At 41.3% G+C, this 20,235-nt stretch overlaps 1 protein-coding gene across 17 annotated transcripts in view; it reads right to left on the bottom strand.

Moving 5' to 3' along the window:
- The window catches only part of LOC132671191 (myomegalin), a 216,426-nt gene that overhangs the window by 93,285 nt on the left and 102,906 nt on the right, over positions 1-20,235 (bottom strand). For 16 of the 17 annotated variants that reach the window (XM_060621711.3, XM_060621702.3, XM_060621709.3 and 13 more), the window contains 4 exons: positions 16,086-16,162; positions 13,174-13,297; positions 12,811-12,986; positions 8,079-8,196 (listed from right to left, as the gene is read on the bottom strand). In XM_060621711.3, coding sequence (XP_060477694.1) covers positions 8,079-8,196; positions 12,811-12,986; positions 13,174-13,297; positions 16,086-16,162 — 495 coding nt within the window. The remainder of the gene's footprint in view (positions 1-8,078; positions 8,197-12,810; positions 12,987-13,173; positions 13,298-16,085; positions 16,163-20,235) is intronic. The other variant, XM_060621698.3, reaches the window with a different exon arrangement.

The raw sequence follows: 20,235 nt of genomic DNA on the forward strand, positions 1-20,235 counted from the left end.
TGACTAAATGAATAAACAAATGCCTTTCCTTTTCATCTCTTATTAAAATCGTTTCTTACAGATCAGAATCTTCACTGCCTACCCCAGTCCATAATGTTTTTTTCTTTCTCTACTGCTTTGTATTTTGTTGCCATTAGTGGTTTTCTTACCTTTCAATTCGACTATAATCTCTAGAAGGCAGAGGCTAAACCTTATGCATCTTTGCGTTCTTCTTCCTTCACATTATAGTACTTTGTGCATCGTAAGTGCTCAGTAAATATTTCTGATGAAGCTGTAATGAAATCCCTTATTTTTCTACCTCCTTTGCTGCTCTAAAGGGTCAGGACTATGGTTGCCTTAGATGGTAAGGCCTGTTTTTGAGATATGTTACCAATGAAGGTTGTGTCTGGGAGACAGTGATGTTGAATGAGGATTTATAAATGAGCCTCCACCTTCAACATTCATCAGCTTAAGAAGAGAATACGGAAAAGCTTCTTTAAGAAAGATCTCCTTATATGAAGTTGGCTGGAGCTGCCTGAGCTACTAATCCCTGCAAGGTTTTCAGCGTCTGCCTTGAGCATTTAGAGTGTGTTCTTGCCTTAACCTCCACGTCAGATCTCTCCATGGTAACGCTGGAATGTTTGCTATTTTAAGAAATACGCCTCACTGCATGCAGTGCTATTTACATTAGGTTCCAAACAAGGCATAAATGCAATGGCTTGAGTGTCTGCTGATTTGTGTAAGTGGGAAGGTCCTGATTGCTTAATGGATGCCTCACCCTAATTCTGTTGTCCTGTTTCACTTTCTAGGGCAACCACAGTGAAATTACACATTGATAAATATTGCTTATATTATACTGGGGAAAAACTTCAGAATAGAAAAATGAAATAAAACAAGAATTCTTCCAGATTTTCCTTTGCAAGTACATCATTTCCCCTTGCTTTTACACCTTCCACATCCAGTTTCATTTAAAAGGTTCTTTAGGGGCACCTGGGTAGCTCAGTCAGTTAAGCATCCACTTTGGCTCAGGTCATGATCTTGTAGTTTGTGAGTTTGAGTCCCACATCGGGCTCTGTGCTGACAGGTCAGAGTCTGGAGGTGCTTAGGATGCTGTGTCTTCCTCTCTCTCTGCCCCTCCCCCACTCTCACTCTGTCTCTCGGTCTCTCTCTCAAAAATAAATAAATTAAAAAAAATGTTTTTTAATAAAAAATAAAAATTCTTTAAAATGAAGCTTCTAGTAGAAGGGAAAAATGTCAATAACTGGAAGCACTGTCAGCTTTCCAGAGTGTAGGTCTTTATTTGCAGCTTTGTGAAAACATGGAGGAAGAGAAATACTTTGTAAACTTCACTTTATTAGGTTTTCTTTTTACTGAAAAAGATGTGGACCAGTTGCTTCAGCATGGCAGCCACAAGCTCCTGAGTACTCTGATCACAACAACATGCTCTTGATCTGAATGGACACGGAGGTTTGGAAGCAAACACAGAGTGATGTCCATCAGTGGCATGTCAAGTTTATGGCTTTTTCTGTTGTTGTTCCATGGAGTTAATTACATGATAGAAGTTCCCTAGGTGGCTCAGTTGGTTGAGCATCCAACTTCAGCTCAGGTCATGATCTTGTGGTTTGTGGATTCAAGCACCACGTCAGGCTCTGTGCTGACAGCTCAGAGCCTGGAGCCTGCTTTGGGTTCTGTGTCTCCCTCTCTCTCTCTGCCCCTCCCCTGCTCACACTCTGTCAATCTCTCTCTCAAAAATAAATAAACATTAAGAGAAGTTCTTAAGTATTGTGTGTAAGTACCTCTAAAATGGATGCTGTATGATGTTTTGGTGGGATGGAAAAGGAAAACAGCTGAGGGATAGTAAAATCAACTAAATCAAATAATCTTTATCAAAACTTCTGTCTTGATCAAGGGAAGGAAGGCTCTGAAGTGAGACTTCCTGTTCTCAGAGATTATACCCAGTCCAGACTTTCATACTGAGATCACATGAGAAGTACTGATCTATGAGAAATGGGGTAAGAGGAATGTTTTCGCTTGGACAACTCAAACCTAGACGTGTAAGATCTGTGAGCTCTCCTTCTTCGAAAGCCCAGCCGCGGTATTCTCAGTTGTGAAGGGTCGGGGAGGGGTGGAGGTGGGGGTGGAGGCAGTGAGTCAGTGGCCAGAACTCTAGGGATGGCTTTGCTAGAGATGAGGGAAATCTTTGGCCTCTGTGGAGCAGGCCCAGAACTTAGGAAATGAACTTGTGCCTTCCATTTTGTGGGGTTGTGGCTCCTGTGGTGAGAGGTGGCATGGAAGACAAAGGGTTAAGGGTAATACAGCGGCACTAAGAGGCTGTTACTGCACGCAGACGAGGATGACACCCACAGCAGAGGCCACAGGTGTCACCGACAGCAAGAGCTGCCACACATTACTGCAGACAGAGGGGGGAGACAAAGTACTTTATAACTGAATGTTCCTTGCCCCTATCTAATTTGAGAATGGACTAGATGACGCAGTTAACAGCTCTGTCAAATCATGGGTTGACATCAATTATCTGCTCCCTCAATCTTCAGTCTAAACAGCCGCCAGGATTGGCTTTCTAAAATGCAAATCATATGCTTTCATTCCCCTTGCTTAACTTTTTTTCTTTTTTTTAATTCTCTGTTACCTATAACATGAAGTCCTTAGCTTGACACTTATGGGATGTTCCAGTTATGTGTTTCATTATTCTCTAACGCTTAGCACGTATTTTTTGTAAAAATTTTTTTAATGTTTATTTATATTTTGAGACAGAGACAGAGCACGAGCGGGGGAGGGGCAGAGAGAGAGGGAGAATCTGAAGCAGGCTCCAGGCTCCAAGCTGTCAGCGCAGGGCCTGACGTGGGGCTCGAACCCACAAACTGTGAGATCATGACCTGAGCAGAAGTTGGATGCTTCACTGACTGAGCCACCCAGGTGCCCCTAACGCTTAGCATGTATTTGATAATACCAACTATTCCCAATTTCTTAACTATGTTCCACATTACTGTGTATACTGTTCCTGCCTAAAATGCACTTCTCTTGTTTTCTGCTTGGTGCACTCAGCCTTTCAGGCCCAGGTCAAGGGAAACTTCCAGGTAAGGCTTTCTTTGACTTTTAAAGGTAGAGTTAATCCCGGTAATCTGTGGGTTCCTTTAGCACTGTGCATATATTTCTCTCTCTTCATTTATCATCCTCTATTTTAATTCTTTGTTCATATGCCAATGTTTTATTGGACTATAAACCCTTTGGAAGCTAAGCCCCCAAGACCAGCGGTTCTTACAGAGGTATAGTTATACCATCTCCTGAAGTGCATTTTGCAAATTCATGGGGTGCTTCTTGTTTTTATTGTCATCACTATGATGAGTGGGGTAAGGGGTGCTACATAGTTTGCAATGGGAAGGACAAAGCACTGTCCCAAATTCTGAATGACACCCATCTACCCACCCATGCATCCATCCATCCATCCATCTATCTGATTCCAGTTTATATGAAATGCATAAAACAAGCAAATTCATGAAGGCAGAGAGTATAATAGAGGTTATCAGGAACTGGGGGAGGGCTGAATGAGGAATTATTGTTTCATGGGTAGTTTCACTTTTGGTCACCGAAAAATTCTGGAAATTTTGGTTCACTGATCTTTTGAGAGCCGGTTTTGAATTTTGTCTGTAGATCTTTTTTGATTCGTGGCACACATGTGTACATTTGGGATACAACCTCTTCAGAGTGGTGAATATGGGTGTGAAGCCACATAAATCTACATTCAAATTCTGACCTCACCACTTACTGCCTTTAAAACTTGGGTCGAGTCACTTAATCTAAACATTGGTTCCCCTGATTGCCAAGTGACCCTTATCTAACTTATTTCACAGGTTGTAGTGAGAGTTGGGAAAAAGCTGCATGTTCAGTCCTCCACACAGTGCTTGGAGCAGGAGCAGGACTCAGAATGGGTCCTTCCTCTTTCCCATTCCTCTCCTCTTCACTGGGTAGCGGCATCACACTGCTTCACGGACACTCCATAAAAGCTGGGTCTCTGGATGCCTTATCATTATACTAGTGGACCAGTGGCATTATTTCCATGGTCTCTGATGAACATGACTATTTTTATTTTTTATTTATTTTTTTTAATGTTTATTTATTTTTGAGACAGAGAGAGACAGAGCACGAACGGGGGAGGGTCACAGAGAGGGAGATACAGAATCCAAAGCAGGCTCCAGGCTCTGAGCTGTCAGCACAGAGTCCGACGTGGGGCTCGAACTCACAGACTGTTAGATCATGACCTGAGGCGAAGTCGGCTGCTTAACCGGCTGAGCCACCCAGGCACCCCTGAACATGACTATTTTTAAAAAATATTTTCACTTGTGGGGCACCTGGGTGGCTCATTCGGTTGCACATCTGACTCTTGATTCCAGCTCAGGTCATAATCTCACAGTTCATGGGTTCGAGCCCCACATCGGGCTCTGGGCTGACAGTGCAGAGCCTGCTTGGGATTCTCTCTGCCCCTCCCCCGCTCATGCTCTCCCTCTCAAAATAAACAAACATTTTAAAAAATATTTTCATTTGCAGTAAAGTTATGTTGTTTTCCAATACTAACATGTTATTATTATGATTATAGCAGGAACAGTATTAGCATTATTAGTAACTCCGTAGGATTAAAATATGAAGTTTTGTTTTGTGCTTTCATTACAGAATGATCTAAATGTTCCATGGGGCACTGGTGAGGTAATATAACATCATATAATCCCCTGAACCTAGAACTGAGCTCTGCTGTATATATAAACACAATGTTATTATACAATGAATTTTCCATGAATTCAACTGCTCTATGAAAATTAAGAAGAGGCGCCTGGGTGGCTCAGTCGGTTGACCTGATCATGGCTCAGGTCATGATCTTACGGTTCATGAGTTCGAGCCCTGTGTTGGACTCTGTGCTGACAGCTTAGAGCCTGGAGCCTGTTTCAGATTCTGTGTCTCCCTCTCCCTCTGCACCCCACCCCCCGCCCCGTTCACACTCTGTCTCTATCTCAAAAATAAATAAACGTTAAAAAATATTAAAAAAAAAAAAGAAAATTAAGAAAAGTTTGGTTTTTGTTTTGTTTGGAAATTTACCAAGAGTTTTTCACTTGGCATCGTCACCCCCTTTACTAATGGCATCACCACTTGCCGTTTTTATTTTATTTTATTTTTTTATTTATTTTTTATTTTAAAAAAAAAATTTTTTTTTAATGTTTATTTATTTTTGAGACAGAGAGAGACAGAGCATGAATGGGGGAGGGGCAGAGAGAGAGGGAGACACAGAATCGGAAGCAGGCTCCAGGCTCTGAGCCGTCAGCCCAGAGCCCGAAGCGGGACTCGAACTCACGGACCATGAGATCGTGACCTGAGCTGAAGTCGGACGCTCAACTGACTGAGCCACCCAGGCGCCCCTACCACTTGCCGTTTTTAAATGGCACAACATAACATGACTGTCCTAGGCTACCTTTGAGGCTGGAACATTCACAGTGATTTGTCATACAGATACAAGCACCTGACTATTTCTTTATGTCTTCTTTTTTTTTTTTTTTTTTTAACATTTTTTATTTATTTTTGGGACAGAGAGAGACAGAGCATGAACGGGGGAGGGGCAGAGAGAGAGGGAGACACAGAATCGGAAACAGGCTCCAGGCTCCGAGCCATCAGCCCAGAGCCTGACGCGGGGCTCGAACTCACGGACCGCGAGATCGTGACCTGGCTGAAGTCGGACGCTTAACCGACTGCGCCACCCAGGCGCCCCTATGTCTTCTAATATAATTGTGCTCATGAATTTATATATTAAAATCAACATTATTTTATTATAAATTATTCTTTTTATGTCTCATGTTAGTATACTTCACAGGATTATTTTGAGGCTTAAGTTAATTTGAGTTAATATATAAGGTATTTAGAGCAGCACCTGGCATATAGAATATGCTACAACATGTGCTGAAGTTATTACTACTGAAAAGTTGTTGAATATTCATTGACAAACACTTTAAATTACACTTGGAATATGTATTTAAGAAATCCTGTGAATTCATTTCTAGGTTTTATATTATAACAATCTGAGCCACTTGAATGTGACTAAATGGTCCCAAGATGTTATAGAAAGCACTTCAATATTTCTTTTTGTCTAGGGGCGCCTGGGTGGCTCAGTCAGTTAAGCATCTGACTCTTGGTTTCAGCTCAGGTCATGATCTCACAGTTTGTGGGTTTGAGCCCTGCACTGGGCTCTGTACTGTCAGCACAGAGCCTGCTTGGGATTCTCTCTCTCCCTCTTTCTCTGGCCCTCCCCTGTTCACTCTCTCTCTCAAATAAATAAACTTAAAAAAATTAAGAAAAAATACTTCTTTTTGTCTCAGAGATTAAAGTGAGATATAATTCTTGTTTGGACCTGTTTTCCCTGAACCACAGACATTCTGTTGTGGTCCTCCTGGGGAGCAGTAACAGGAACTGACAACTTTGAATATAGTCTTTGTCTATAAAATAATCTTTCTAAAAAGAGACAAACACGCTCTTAAATACAGAGAACAAACTGGTGGTTGCCAGTGGGGAGGCCGGGGGGAGGGGGGCCGCGGTGAAACAGATAAAGGGGATCAGGAACACACTTATTTGACGAGCACTGAGAAACGTATAGAATTGCTGAATCATTATATTGTACATCTGAAACTAATATAACACTGTATGCTGATTATACTTGAATTAAAAAAAAAGTTCTTTCAGAAACTTTTCACATGTTTCAATATGTATCTTGTGAGAAGCCTACAGACTATTTTCCCCCTCCTGTCTACCAAATTACATGTATGTACATCATCTCGTGAATTTGTTAACCAGAGCTTTCTAACCAAAATGAAGCCACACAGTCCAAGAAGTTTATAAGTATAGCCAAGATAGGGATTTCTTCTGCTCTCATGGCCTATGCACCTAGACTGACCACCTCCAAGTAAGAAGCTCCATCCATTTACCACTGCACCTGACAAATATTAACATTTTCTATTTGTGCCATGACACAGGAAAGGTTGGGAACTACTTTAAACTACTTCTTATCACTGTTATTTTTAACTTGACTCCAACCTCGGTATCTGTGAAGCATAAATTAAACCTTACAGTCTGCTTTATTACTGGCCTAAGACTTATAAGAATATCTGGTAATTGGTTATGCTACTTGGGCACAGATATATTCTAGGGTTCTTTTAGGAAATATCTTTTTTAGAAAATGAAAAGTTGAACGGAAGAGGGGAGTTCCCTCTGAGGTAACCTTCAAGAGCAACAATATAGACGAATACAATTACTTTTATCATTGTAAGAGTTCTTCAATATTAAAACCACATTATGCACACCTGAAACTAATGTAACACTGTTAACTATACTGGAATTAAAATGACAAATAAAAACAAAGTTAACTGAGAAAAAAAAAACCCTACATTATATATTCTATATAGTTAGAAACCACTCAGTGGTGGGCAAAATTCTAATGGCCCTGATGTTTCCCACCCGGTTATCCAGAGCTTTGTGTGATCCCTACCTCTTGAGTGCCAGTGACATCCGCAACTTGTTTCTAAGGAATAGAACATGGCAAAGATGATGGACTGTCACCACATAGTTACGCTATGTTATATGGCAAAAGTGAATGTATATTGCACATACAGTTAATTAAGGTTCCTACTCAGTTTATTTTCAGTTAACCAAAAGGGATGAAACTGTGGGCCTGACCTAATCAGGTGAGCCTCTTGAAAGAATGCATAGAGGTAGGAGAAGCAATAGACCCTCTATTTCTCCCCACTGCTGCCTGTGAGGTAGCAGGCTGCCATAACTTCTACAGCCAGCCAGCAATAGATTCTTCCAACAACCTGAGGGAACCCAGAAGCAGACCCTTCCCTAAGTGAACCTCCAGATGAGAAAGCAGCCTGGCTATCACCTTGATTTCAGACTTGTGAGACCCTGGCAGAGAACCCAGCTGACCCACAGAAAGTGTGGGACAATGAATGCATGCTGTGTTAACTCACTAAATTTGTAGGAATTTGTTCCACGACCGTAGATGACTAATACAGAAGCAAATACCTCAGGAAGCTCTGCCCACACCTCACCTGCACTTCCATGCTAGTTGCCTCCTCCAACAGATGCAGCAGTTGTTGTTTCTCCTGAGAGAGCTGTTCTACAAGCTTCTCCTGGGCAGCCAGGCTCTGACTCAGTTCTTCAATTCTTCTGGAGCAAAGAAAATGTAAGAACAACAATGGTCATGGTGCTATTATTGCCTTTATTTTTCAGCCCACTCCAAAGACAGCATGATCCAGTCCAGTAGGTTTCTACCTTTTTGGGTCATTGAACTTGGATATTTTTCTTCAGAAAGCCATGTATTCTCTGCCCCAGTCCCTTCATGCATACATAAATGACATTCTGCTTACATTTCACCAGGTTCATAGACCTCCTGAAGCTGACCCATGGATCTATAGACCATAGGTGTGTGACTCTTGGAATAAGGGACCAGAAGTTGTGTTTCTGGTGGTTATTGTTCCACTCAAGAAACAATTCCGGGATAACCATTATGCAAACTCAATACACTCTACCAAATACCTGGGATATAAAGTTGGAAAATCCACAATCTCTGCTCTATAGAAACTTAAAATCTTTTGGTGTGTGTGTGTCAGGGGTTTGGGGAGTGGGGAGCCACATAAACAAATAACAGTAATGAGATGTAAGAAGAGGTACCAAAACAGAGGTATCTATTCTATAGTACTTTGAGTGCTGTCATGGAGCTGTAGGAAGAAAGATAAAGTGAGTTGTTGAACTTGGCTGAGTCTGGGGGAAGAGAGTTGGAAAACTGGACTGTTTTCCAGGTGTACAGGGAGGAGCTTGAATAAAGCAATGAAGGCATAAATATACAAGATACTTTATGGGGTGCCTGGGTGGGTCAGTCGGTTGGGCATCCAACTTTGGCTTAGGTCATGATCCCGTGGTCTGTGAGTTCGAGCCCCGCGTCGGGCTCTGTACTGACAGCTCGGAGCCTGGAGCCTGCATCGGATTCTGTGTCTCCCACTCTCTCTGCCCCTCCCCCATTCTTGCTCTGTCTCTCTCTTTCTCTCTCTGTCAAAAATAAATAAAACGGGGCGCCTGGGTGGCTCAGTCAGTTAAGCGTCCGACTTCAGCTCAGGTCACAATCTCGCGGTCCGCGAGTTTGAGCCCCGCGTCGGGCTCTGGGCTGATGGCTCGGAGCCTGGAGCTTGCTTCCGATTCTGTGTCTCCCTCTCTCTCTGCCCCTCCCCTGTTCATGCTGTGTCTCTCTCTGTCTCAAAAATAAATAAACGTTAAAAAAAAATTTTTTTAAAATAAATAAATAAAACATTAAAAAAAATTTCTTTTAAAAAGATACAAGATACTTTAGGGGAAGAGTCACTGGAACAAAGGTTGGTGTTGGGGGAAGAGGCGAAGGCTAGAGAAGAAGCAGGAAGTTCAGACTAGGATTTAAGTTATCAGACTGTGTGTGCTGTGCTGAAGTATACAAACCACAGGTTCAAGTCAACAGCTATTCCTCATCTGCCCTGTGCAAGGTAGATCTTGCTGTTTCTCTTAAGCCTTAGAGTACCAGACACACCTGTCCTTGGAAAACGTGCGGCTACTAAATGAAATGTTTCCAATTGTCATTATTATCCCTGTGTAGGTGGAAAAGACAGTGATAGTACCTTGGGAGGCAAATAGTTGGTAGAAATGTGAGGGATACCAGAAAGTCAAGTAGGAAGCTCATAGACAAATTGTAAATTAACTTATAAATTTTAAACTTTAAATTAATTATAAATTAATTAAGAATGAGGATTGGGTAAAATTTGTGGATGAGAAAGAACTTTTGGGGGTGGGGCAGAGGGAAAGAGAATCTTTTTTTTTTTCAAACATTTATTTATTTTTGAGAGACAGAGAGAGATCGAGCACAAGCAGGGGAGGAGCAGAGAGAGAGAAGGGAGACAGAATCCAAAGCAGGCTCCGGGCTCCGAGCTGCCAGCACAGAGCCCTACGCGGGGTTTGAACTCCTGGACCATGAGATCATGACCTGAGCCAAAGTCGGCCACTCAACCAACTGAGCCACCCAGGCGCCCCAGAGGGAAAGAGAATCTTAAGCATGTTCCACATGGAGTCTGATGCAGGGCTCAATCCCATGACCCTGGGATCACGACCTGAGCCAAAATCAAGAGTCATGCTCAACCGACTGAGCCACCCAGGTGGCCAGAGAAAGAACTTTAAAAACTTAAAAACATCATGTAAATGCAAGCTGTAATAGTAATTATGATGATGAATGTGGATTCCATATCAATTCCCCATAGAACATTGCTTTTTTTTTTCTCAAGCCTCCAGCCTTACTTAACCGTTTGACCCTTGGTCTCTATAGATGATCTATTCTACTTTACAAAGTTGGTAAGGACGTATGATATAAACTCCCTAATTTATTGGTCACATGTGCATATGTTTTGTTTAACAAGTGTTTATTGGGCTATGGACATGAGACATGGGTCTCAGAGAATCTAGCAGGAAAGATCTGAAAGCAAATATACCACCCACTGGGAACTGTACAAAAAAGGATGTGTATGTAAAACAAGGCAATGATACAGAGACTTAATTCTGTTGTCACAAAAGCACTCACAGAAGCGACAACTGATACCTTAGTGAGTTTTGAAGAATGAACAGGAATTCACCAGGAAGGAAAAAGATGGCAAGGGTTTCCCACAGAAGGAAGAGCATGAGCAAAATTCTGGAGACCTGACATTGTATTGTTTGCTTCTGAAGGCAATGGGTGGATTCAGGGTTTAGAGTCAAGCAATGCCTGCAACCATGTGACACCATGTGACACAACTCTGTAAATGCCAGGTGTCTTCATTTATAAAGTGTAGTAGTCCCTACCTCATGGAGTTATTGGGAGAATTAAACAGCATTATAGTACTCAGCTCAGTTGTATAGTAAGAGTGCAACAAACGTTAGTCATTATTATTAATAGTCTTGTATCAGCAAAGTGTGAAGGGGTCATGGTGGGGCATGATTCTGGGAGAAATCAGAGCTCATATCATAGAAGGCTTTGATGGCCATGATAAGGAGAATGGATCTTTTCTCCTGCAGGTGTTGGAAGAACATTTTATTTTGTTTTATTATCATTTTTAAAAGCTTATTTACTTAGAGCGAGAGAAAGAGAGCGACCTGTCAGCATGGAGCCCGACTTAGGGCTCCCTCCCACGAATTGTGAGATCATGACTTGAGCCCAAATCAAGTGTCAGACAGACCCTTAACTGACTGAGCCATCCAGATGCTCCCTGGTGTCGGAAAGCATTTTAAATGGCTCTGCAATGACATGATCAGATTTGTGTCTCAAAAAGATCACATTAGTCATTGTGGGTACACTGTGGGTTTTTCACCTATTCAGTTAAAAACTACTAAAGGCTTTTTATGCCACCATAGTATCATGCGTCTAAGAGGCTAAATTATGTGCCAGTGTGATATTGTTGAATTTTCCACTTCAAAACTTCTCTGAATGTTAATATCACAATGAAATAGCAAGGGGCAGGACTGGAGGTAAAGAAATCATTAGGGAGTTACTGTACTAATCTAGGTATGGGTGACCTCAACAACTGCCCAATTACCTTTAGGAGAAAATTTAAGTTCCTTATGGCATATGAAGCCAGCACAATCTGACCCTATTCCCAGCTTACCTCTCACTAGTCTTTCCCAGACCCTCTGCTCTATCATGTAGAACTATTTGCTGGTCTTGATATATGCCCTTACCTGTGTCTCGCTTGCACAGTTTCTCCATCTGCACAGAATATTTCCCTTTCTCACCCACTTCCTATCTATTTCTTCGATCTCCTATTCATTCTTCAAGACCCAGCTCAGATTTCGTCTCCTCCGGGAAACCTTCAATGGCACCTTGCTCTTTTTAGTCTGGAATAGATGACAATCCTCTATGTCTCCAGAGCATCACATGCTACTTCTATCAGAAAACTTACTAAAATCATGTAACATGTGATATGCAAGTGATGAATCACTGGGTGGTACTCCTGAAGCCAAGACTACAATGTATGTTAGTTAACTCGAGAACAAAATAGATAGATAGATAGATAGATAGACAGACAGAAAGACAGAAAGAAAAAGAAAGGAAGGAAGGAAGGAAGGAAGGAAGGAAGGAAGGAAAAGAAAGGAAGAAAGAGAGAGAAAATCATGTAACATGTTTCTTGATGAGAAGACCTGGGTTGTTCATCTCTGTAACCTTAGTGGTGAGGCCAGTGTCTGGCAGGTGCTCAATAAGGGTGAAGAAGTGAATCCATGTCTCTTGTTTGCCACCATTTGACTACTGTTCTACTTATACCTACTAACAAGGTATAGAAATGAGTCCTGTTAATGGATACCATCGAAGACTCAACCCTAAAAAGAAAACCTTTGGGGGGCACCTGGATGGCTCAGTCGGTTGGGCGTCCGACTTAGGCTCAGGTCATGATCTCACAGTTTGTGAGTTCGAGCCCTACGTCCAGCTCTGTGCTGACAGTTCAGAGCCTGGAGGCTGCTTTGGATTCTGTGTCTCCTCCTGTCTCTGCCCCTCCCATGCTCATGCTCTGTCTCTCTCTCTGTCTCTCAATAATAAATAAACATTAAAAAAAAAAAAAAAAGTTTTAAAAAAAAAAAAAAAAAAAAAAAAAGAAAACCTTTGGTTGTGGAGGCAATAAAGTCTTGGAAATCATGAAGGTCTACTCTAAGACCTTAAAAGGGAGCGGTGCAGCTGGTATATTCTCCTATAACCTTGAGAACAGGTAAATGACAAGTGACAAATAGAGTATCAAAGGCACCTACTTGTCCCGCTCGGCCAGGGCCTCAGTGTATTGGTCAGGATTGACCCGGTCAGTTGGTACATCTTCCCTGTCCTTGGTGACTCCCTTCAGCTTCTCCGAGAGCTCCAGGTTACACTCTTTCTCTGCTTCCACCAGAGCTGCCATCCGCGCAGCTTCATCCTTTGCTAGCCTGGATTCCTGCAAAAAGAATGAAAAGCTGAGAGGTTTTTACAAAGCCCCACCTAAGTTAGGAGCCCTAGACTGTGGACACTTGATGAGTTGGGAAGGAAAGTAGGGACAGAAAAGGTGAATGCCAGGAGGCAGAGCAGTAGGGCAAGAGGTGAAAGAGGCCCCGTGCGCATGGACTTTCGGAACTCCTGCTCACCTCCTGTAGAAGCTGGATCTTATTCTCCAGGAGCTCATAAACATGCTCTGTCTCCTGCTGTCTCTCTTCAAACTGGCGCCGGAGCTCAGCTTCATTATGGCTGTTGAGATTCTCCACATCAGCCCTACAATCAAGGAGCATTAGCCAGTCAGAGCTAGTCATATAATTTAGCAAGTGGACCCATTAAAAGTTGTTTTGATAATTCAGAGTCACACTGAAATGAAGCATTTTTCCCTCTGCAATTATTTGTGGAATTGCTCTTTCCAACTTTTCTGGTAATCTTTCAGAACTCTAATTTTTTGTTGCTTGTCAATCAGAATATACTTGACTTTCTAGAGGCTTCATTATTGCTATTGCTTCAAGAGGAGAATCTTTCATTTGGGAGGTGGGCAGTCATCAAATGGTTCAGAATTCAACATCCATGTTCATCTGTCCTTGGTCTCTTCCATTTAGACTGTTCTCTCAGAGTGCTTTGCTAATTCTCTGCCATTCTTGCTGTTTGAATTTAAAGTGTTCCTACCATTTAGGTCGCTGGAACAGAATATCCATTTGGGCAGCCATAGAAATGCTCTCCTCCTTTACAGTCATTAACCCACAGACTATCCTAAATCTGGCCTGCCGATCCAGAGTTCTATCTAGTTTTCCCATGGTCCCATGCAGAGAACAGACATTTAATCTGTGGAAGCTCAGGGTTCTGGCCCAGTTTTGCTTCTCTGATGTCCTCAGGAATGAATGTCCAGGCGCTAGCATGTAGGGGGTAAGGTGTCACCGGCTTATTTATAGCTAACAACAGCTGTCCTTGGATATCTGAGGATTAACAATTTGGAGGCAGTATCAGGTGCTGAATGATCTTAATTCCGGTTTGGTTTTATTCCTGTTTTAAGCCATTTGTTGAGAACCATGGACCGTCTTCTTGTTCTCAGGGCAAAGAACAATATTGAGCCTTCACAGGTTCATGATAAATCAAAGCTGCTCCATCCAAGCCCAGGGGTACTTTAATATCTGGCTCAGAAGGTTGTGACTATGAAGACCAAAGGGGACTTTCCCAAGGATTATAGGATTCTTTGGTTGATAACGGACACTACTCGGCACCACCCCAGAGGCTATATTTATCTTGAGTTCCCATTTTATTATACAGATTTGGGCAAGTCGAGGGTCTTGGTTGTACAAGAGACACAACTCAAGAAAACAGCCCAAGACCTGTAAATATGCAGACCTCAAGAATCACCAATTTTTACCTTGACTTCATATTCCGTGACAAACGCAATAAACAACAGTTAACTACAATATCTTGAGAATGGAAGTTATACATTTTCTGAGTAACTCAGCAAGGACTGCCTGATTTAATAAGCGACAGCTGTTGTAAAGTCACATGGGCCTTGAACTTGAGGCCAGAAGATGTGGGCTCTGCCACTCAATTGAGAAGACTTTAACGTACCTTGGTTTTCTCGTTTCTAAAAATAGGGATAATGCCACCTAATTAAAAGTTGAACTGACATAAAACATTTTTTTTTTCAACGTTTTTTATTTATTTTTGGGACAGAGAGAGACAGAGCATGAACGGGGGAGGGGCAGATAGAAAGGGAGACACAGAATCGGAAACAGGCTCCAGGCTCCGAGCCATCAGCCCAGAGCCTGACGCGGGGCTCGAACTCACGGACCGCGAGATCGTGACCTGGCTGAAGTCGGACGCTTAACCGACTGCGCCACCCAGGCGCCCCTACATTTTTAAAAACCATTACACAAATATAAAAACTTATTTCTCAATCATTGTATGTTTTCCAAGTCTATTAAGCTTACTTAATGCCTTAGTAAGTCTTTAGTAATACCAGCATCGTGTATATAACTGAGTCTAGTTTTGAGTATTCTCATCTTGCTGGACTGTCATCCTACATATCAAGCAGTACTGTAAAGATAAACAATGCCAGATCAGATTGAATGTATACTAATTCCAGGATGGAATCTAAAAATTATTTTGAATAGAAATTTTAACAGTATTTGTCATTTAAAACTAAGGGTTTTTTAATTATAAAAACTATAAATTATAAAAGTAACCATTTTGACAATACAAAAGTATATAAAGAATACAAAAGTATACAAAGAAAAAAAACAAGACCTCTCCCCATCAAAAACTCTAATCTCACTTCCTTGATACAAGTAATGTCTGGGATATAACCCTCCAGTTTTTTTCTGTGTATAATCAAGCAAACACAGGTAGACACAGAAAAGACTGCCTTTAACAAAGGGCTATGCCATAAACATCACCCAGTACTTTTCCCCCTTGCTTAGTCTATCAGGGACTCCCACCAAGAAGAGAATACAGAACTAAATCATTCTTTTAAATGACTGCATAATATTCCACAGTATGGTTATGTCAAAATGTCCTCAACCATTGCCCTGTCGATAGATAGCTGTTTCTAGTGTTTTTTTGCCATTTATAAATAATAATGCAGTAAAAATACTTCTACATTTATTCTTTCATTCTCATGCTTTTATTTATGAGGGATAGATTCCTTCCAGAGATTATCTGGTCAAAGGAAATGTGTATTTTTCACTTCATTGCCAGTGCCACATACCAAATATGTTGCCACAATTCAAACTTTCACGAGCAGTGTGTGAGAGTGCCCCATTCCCCCCAAATCTATGTTAGCCCTTGATGGTACTAGCAGATTATTGAAAAGGAAGTTTATAATCTTAGGCCTGGTGAATTTCCAATCTATGCAAGGCCTGTCAGATTGAGTAACAGAGAGCCAAAGGGAAAGAAAACATATTATTTCAGTTCCTCAACTGGACACAGCATTCAAATGCCAGAGTTAAGGTGAAGGAATTTGATTTCAAATCTACTGTTCTCAGATTAATAAATCAGACTCTGAAAAGAACCAAGAGCTCAATTGGTTCAAACTGCAACTCACCATGTTTTATCTAGATGCTGTTTCTTGTCCTGGAGTTCTCGTTTCAGGCTCTCTACTTCAACCTTCAGCTCGATGTTCTGAAAAGCACACAGGCATTAATCATCATTAACTGCCACAGACCCTCTATCCTGGAACCAGGTTCCTACTTGAGTCCTGCCTTGGTTCACAGCTTCTCATTCTATCCCAGCTCTCTTCATGCCTCTTGACATAAAGGAGATTCAGATAGATCAGTATCCCAGTCAAGAATGGACTATACAGCTTCAGATTTCCCTGGAGCTACTCATCCGTTCTCCCAACCCATTCATTATTGTCCCTGGATGACGAACACCACCCAAGCCTGTTTGTTCTCTAAAGCACTGGACAATGGCATGTATATTAAAATAATTTTTTCTTGGCGGACCTGGTTGGCTCAGTTGGTAGATCACACAGCTTGCAACCTCAGGGTCATGAGTTCAAGCCCCAAGTTGGGCGTGGAGTCTACTTTAAAAAAATAATAATTTTTTTATTATATAAAAAATGTCAAATTGCTATATGTGGAATTATATTTAAATATAACTGGGGATTTAATTTTTAAAGAAATCATGTTGTGGGGTGCCTGGGTGGCTCAGTGGTTAAGCATCCAACTCTTGGTTTTGGCTCAGGTCACGATCTCACAGTTTCGTGAGTTCAAGGCTTGCATCAGGCTCTGTGCTGACAGCATGGAGCCTGCTTGGGATTCTTTCTCTCCCTCTCTCTCTCTCTCTGCCCCTCCCCTACTTATTCTGTCTCTCTCAAAAATAAATAAACTTAAAAAAAAAAGAAATTATGTTGTGAACATTTTTGAAAACAACACCCTGCCTTTATTGTTACATTGGACTTCCATAAATTGCATTTGCTTAAGCTGAGAGGGGAATCTGATGGTAAATCTATGAAGGGGACAATTAATTTTTATTGAGGTGAAACAGCAACAAATTGTGACTTGACAGGCAGAAAAAGGAAATAAAAACATCCCAAGAGAGGTAAAGTACGAACAGAGATTTGGTGAAATGTCCATGGATTGTTCAGCTTCAGTGGCCTGGTGTCTAATGAGGAGTGGGAAAGGAGTATAGAAAATAGTTTGCAACTAGTTTGTGAAAGCCATGCTAAGAAGACTGAACAGTAGTCAGTAGAGAACAAGAACTCATCAGGGAACTTTAGGCAAAATATTGCCATGATCGGGTCTACCTGAGGAAGGAGTTTATAGTAGATGTAAAGAAGATGAATGAATCAGGAGGCAACTGCTCAGATTAGAGACAGGGACTGTCTGGCACCAAAGAAGCACAGGGAGAAAGACTCAAAAGGCATTTCCAAGGCAGAATCCATGAGGCTTTCCTGCTTTGGGAGAGACAGGAAGGAGCAGAGACAATGCCGAGATTTCTAGCACGTGGGTGATAATGCGCACTAGTAACTAAAATAGGGAACAGTAAAAGAGGAGCAGGTGTGTAGGGGAACCTAAAGAGGGGTCTAAAAATACTAGTCAGAGATTTATTTTATTAAGGCTTAGAGCAGAGTACACAGAGATGAGTTAGTCCCTTCCCTGAATATATAGTATTAAGCAGGGAGAATTTTATCAATACTATGTGATGGACTTCATCAGATGCACCTCAGTTTTCCCAAAGGTATACTGCGATTGCTTTCTTTTTTGATGAAGATAATAATGTCTATTCCACAGGGGACTTTGTGCAGATTCAATGGGATGAGGTACATAATGCACTTAGAATACCTAGAACTCTGCCTTGCACACAGCTGCTCAACTATCTTTGTCCCCCAGCTAACTAGTGCCAGTCAAGAGACCTCAGCCCCACCAGGAAAAGTATTTAAATCTGAAGGAAGGAAAAAATGGAATGTTAGCTACACTGGAATTAAAAGAAAAAGAAAAAAGACAAAATCTGGAGGATACAAATTCTGTTGGCTCTATCTTTTCCAAATCCTAGATAAGAAAATGGAGTCAATACTTGAATTAATTTGGCCAAAGATTCCAGGCCCCTCATTTTAAAGATAAGGAAATTGAAACTCAAAGAGTTCCTCTAAGATAAAAACAATAATCAAATCCAGCACTCCATTTTTGCTCTAGCATTTTAGCCACAGATCAGTTCAGGAAGTACGACCAAGTTTTGCTTGATTTAGTAGAAGGTGGTAAATTATAGAATTAGGGAATGTGCCTAATGTATTAGGCAGTAAGTATAGTGGTTAAGAGCACAGGCTTTGAAGGTGATGAGGGCTTGGCAAGTCACATGCCCTCTCTAAAAGCCTCAACCTCCTCATCTATCAAGGGCTTGGCAAGTCACATGCCCTCTCTAAAAGCCTCAACCTCCTCATCTATCAAGGGCGGGTGGGGGAGATCATAAGGGCACCCAACTAATTAGGATGTTAAGAACATTAAGCGAAATAATGCACAAAATGTACACTGTGCAATACATGGCATGCAGTAAGCATTCAGAAAATGTTAGCTATTATTAACCATAAAAACCAAAATTTGCCCTCTCTGACTAGGATAGCTGAAGTTCTCAACCAAACACATGTTGAACTAATGTTATGTCATGGAAAGGAAAGAAAACTATTACACCAAAGGTAGGATATCCCAGACACCTGCACACAAATCCACACCCAATCTGAACAGTCTTTGCGTGAGCATTACCCTTCTGAGATAAGTAGAAAAGAGAAAGGAAAAGGAGGGAAAGGAAGAAAAGAATAAAGAGGAAAGACAAAAAACAGAACTACTTCTTTAGGTTTCAGCATTACGTCTACTCAAGTCGACAATGAAGTTTATGAGGCTCATAAGGAACTGCTAAAATAGTTTCATCTCCACCAAATTAGGTCCTAAATCTTATGATCAGTGATTCCAGTGGATCAAAGCACTTTCATGGGTGTCACAAAATCGACCATGTGGAAATGCAAGTGCAGGCCAATTTCCAGCACTACGACGGTCCAACCCCTCTTCTGTAACCTCTTTCTGCAGAAAACATCCCTGTGTACTAAATCAAATTTATCCATTCTCCACTAGTAAATATTCATATGTAAATTGTCAAATTCTAAGTACAGCTGGAGTGGATCCCAAATTAACTGCATCTGCTTATTTTACCACCAAATCTTGCCAGCTCTTTGTCAAGGTAACTGAAGAAATTTTTGTATTCAAGAAAGAAAGGGGTGGCTCGGGTGGGGGGTTGGTGGAAGAGAGAGCCTCTTTTATTTATTTATTTTTTTTTACATGTCCCCAGAGGAGTATTCCCCCATCTAATTCAAGGGAAAGTTTCAGTGATGAAGCTAAAATTAAATTATTAGAAACAGAACTACAATAAACTTTTATTATAATGAAACCCATATTACCTACAGCTTGAGAATTGGGCTAATGATGAGTTTATAGATTAACAGTGTTTAATCAGACTTCTCTGTGTAGGCAGCTTGTTTTGTTTCGGGAAAAATCACTTGACCAGAGTCCTAACAGCAAGTGATAAACACAGGATTCTCAAGTCATTTCCACCCTGGTGTTTATTGCAAAGTTCAACACACAACTGGGTAAAAAGCAACCAGCAGTAACCAGTTACCTGACTCTTCTCCAAGGCTTTAATTTTAACTCTACAAATTGTTCCACTCCTCATAGAACCCCAAAGTGACTATCCCTTCTAAAAACAAGATTTTCAACTTCTTGCCCCAATAGAAGCTACAGCAAAGTGAATTCTAAAATGTTATTTACAAATAAGAAATGGTTTTTTGCCTGACCAATTTAAAAAAATCTTAATGAGGGGCGCCTGGGTGGCGCAGTCGGTTAAGCGTCCGACTTCAGCCAGGTCACGATCTCGCGGTCTGTGAGTTCGAGCCCCGCGTCAGGCTCTGGGCTGATGGCTCGGAGCCTGGAGCCTGTTTCCGATTCTGTGTCTCCCTCTCTCTCTGCCCCTCCCCCGCTCATGCTCTGTCTCTCTCTATCCCAAAAATAAATAAAAAACGTTGAAAAAAAAAATAAAAAATAAAAAAATAAAAAAATCTTAATGTAAAATGTTATCAATCCTTTCAGAGTTAGAGTAGTAGCATTATTACCAAATATATTAACTAGGTTAATAGTTTGTACACTATCTCCCACCAGTATTCCACAAGTCACTTTTAGAAGTGGGGAAGGGAGAAGTTTAAATTGAAA

The sequence above is a fragment of the Panthera onca genome, chromosome C1 (assembly GCF_046562875.1).
Source record: "Panthera onca isolate mPanOnc1 chromosome C1, mPanOnc1 haplotype 2, whole genome shotgun sequence".
In the NCBI taxonomy this organism is placed as follows: Eukaryota; Metazoa; Chordata; class Mammalia; order Carnivora; family Felidae; genus Panthera; species Panthera onca.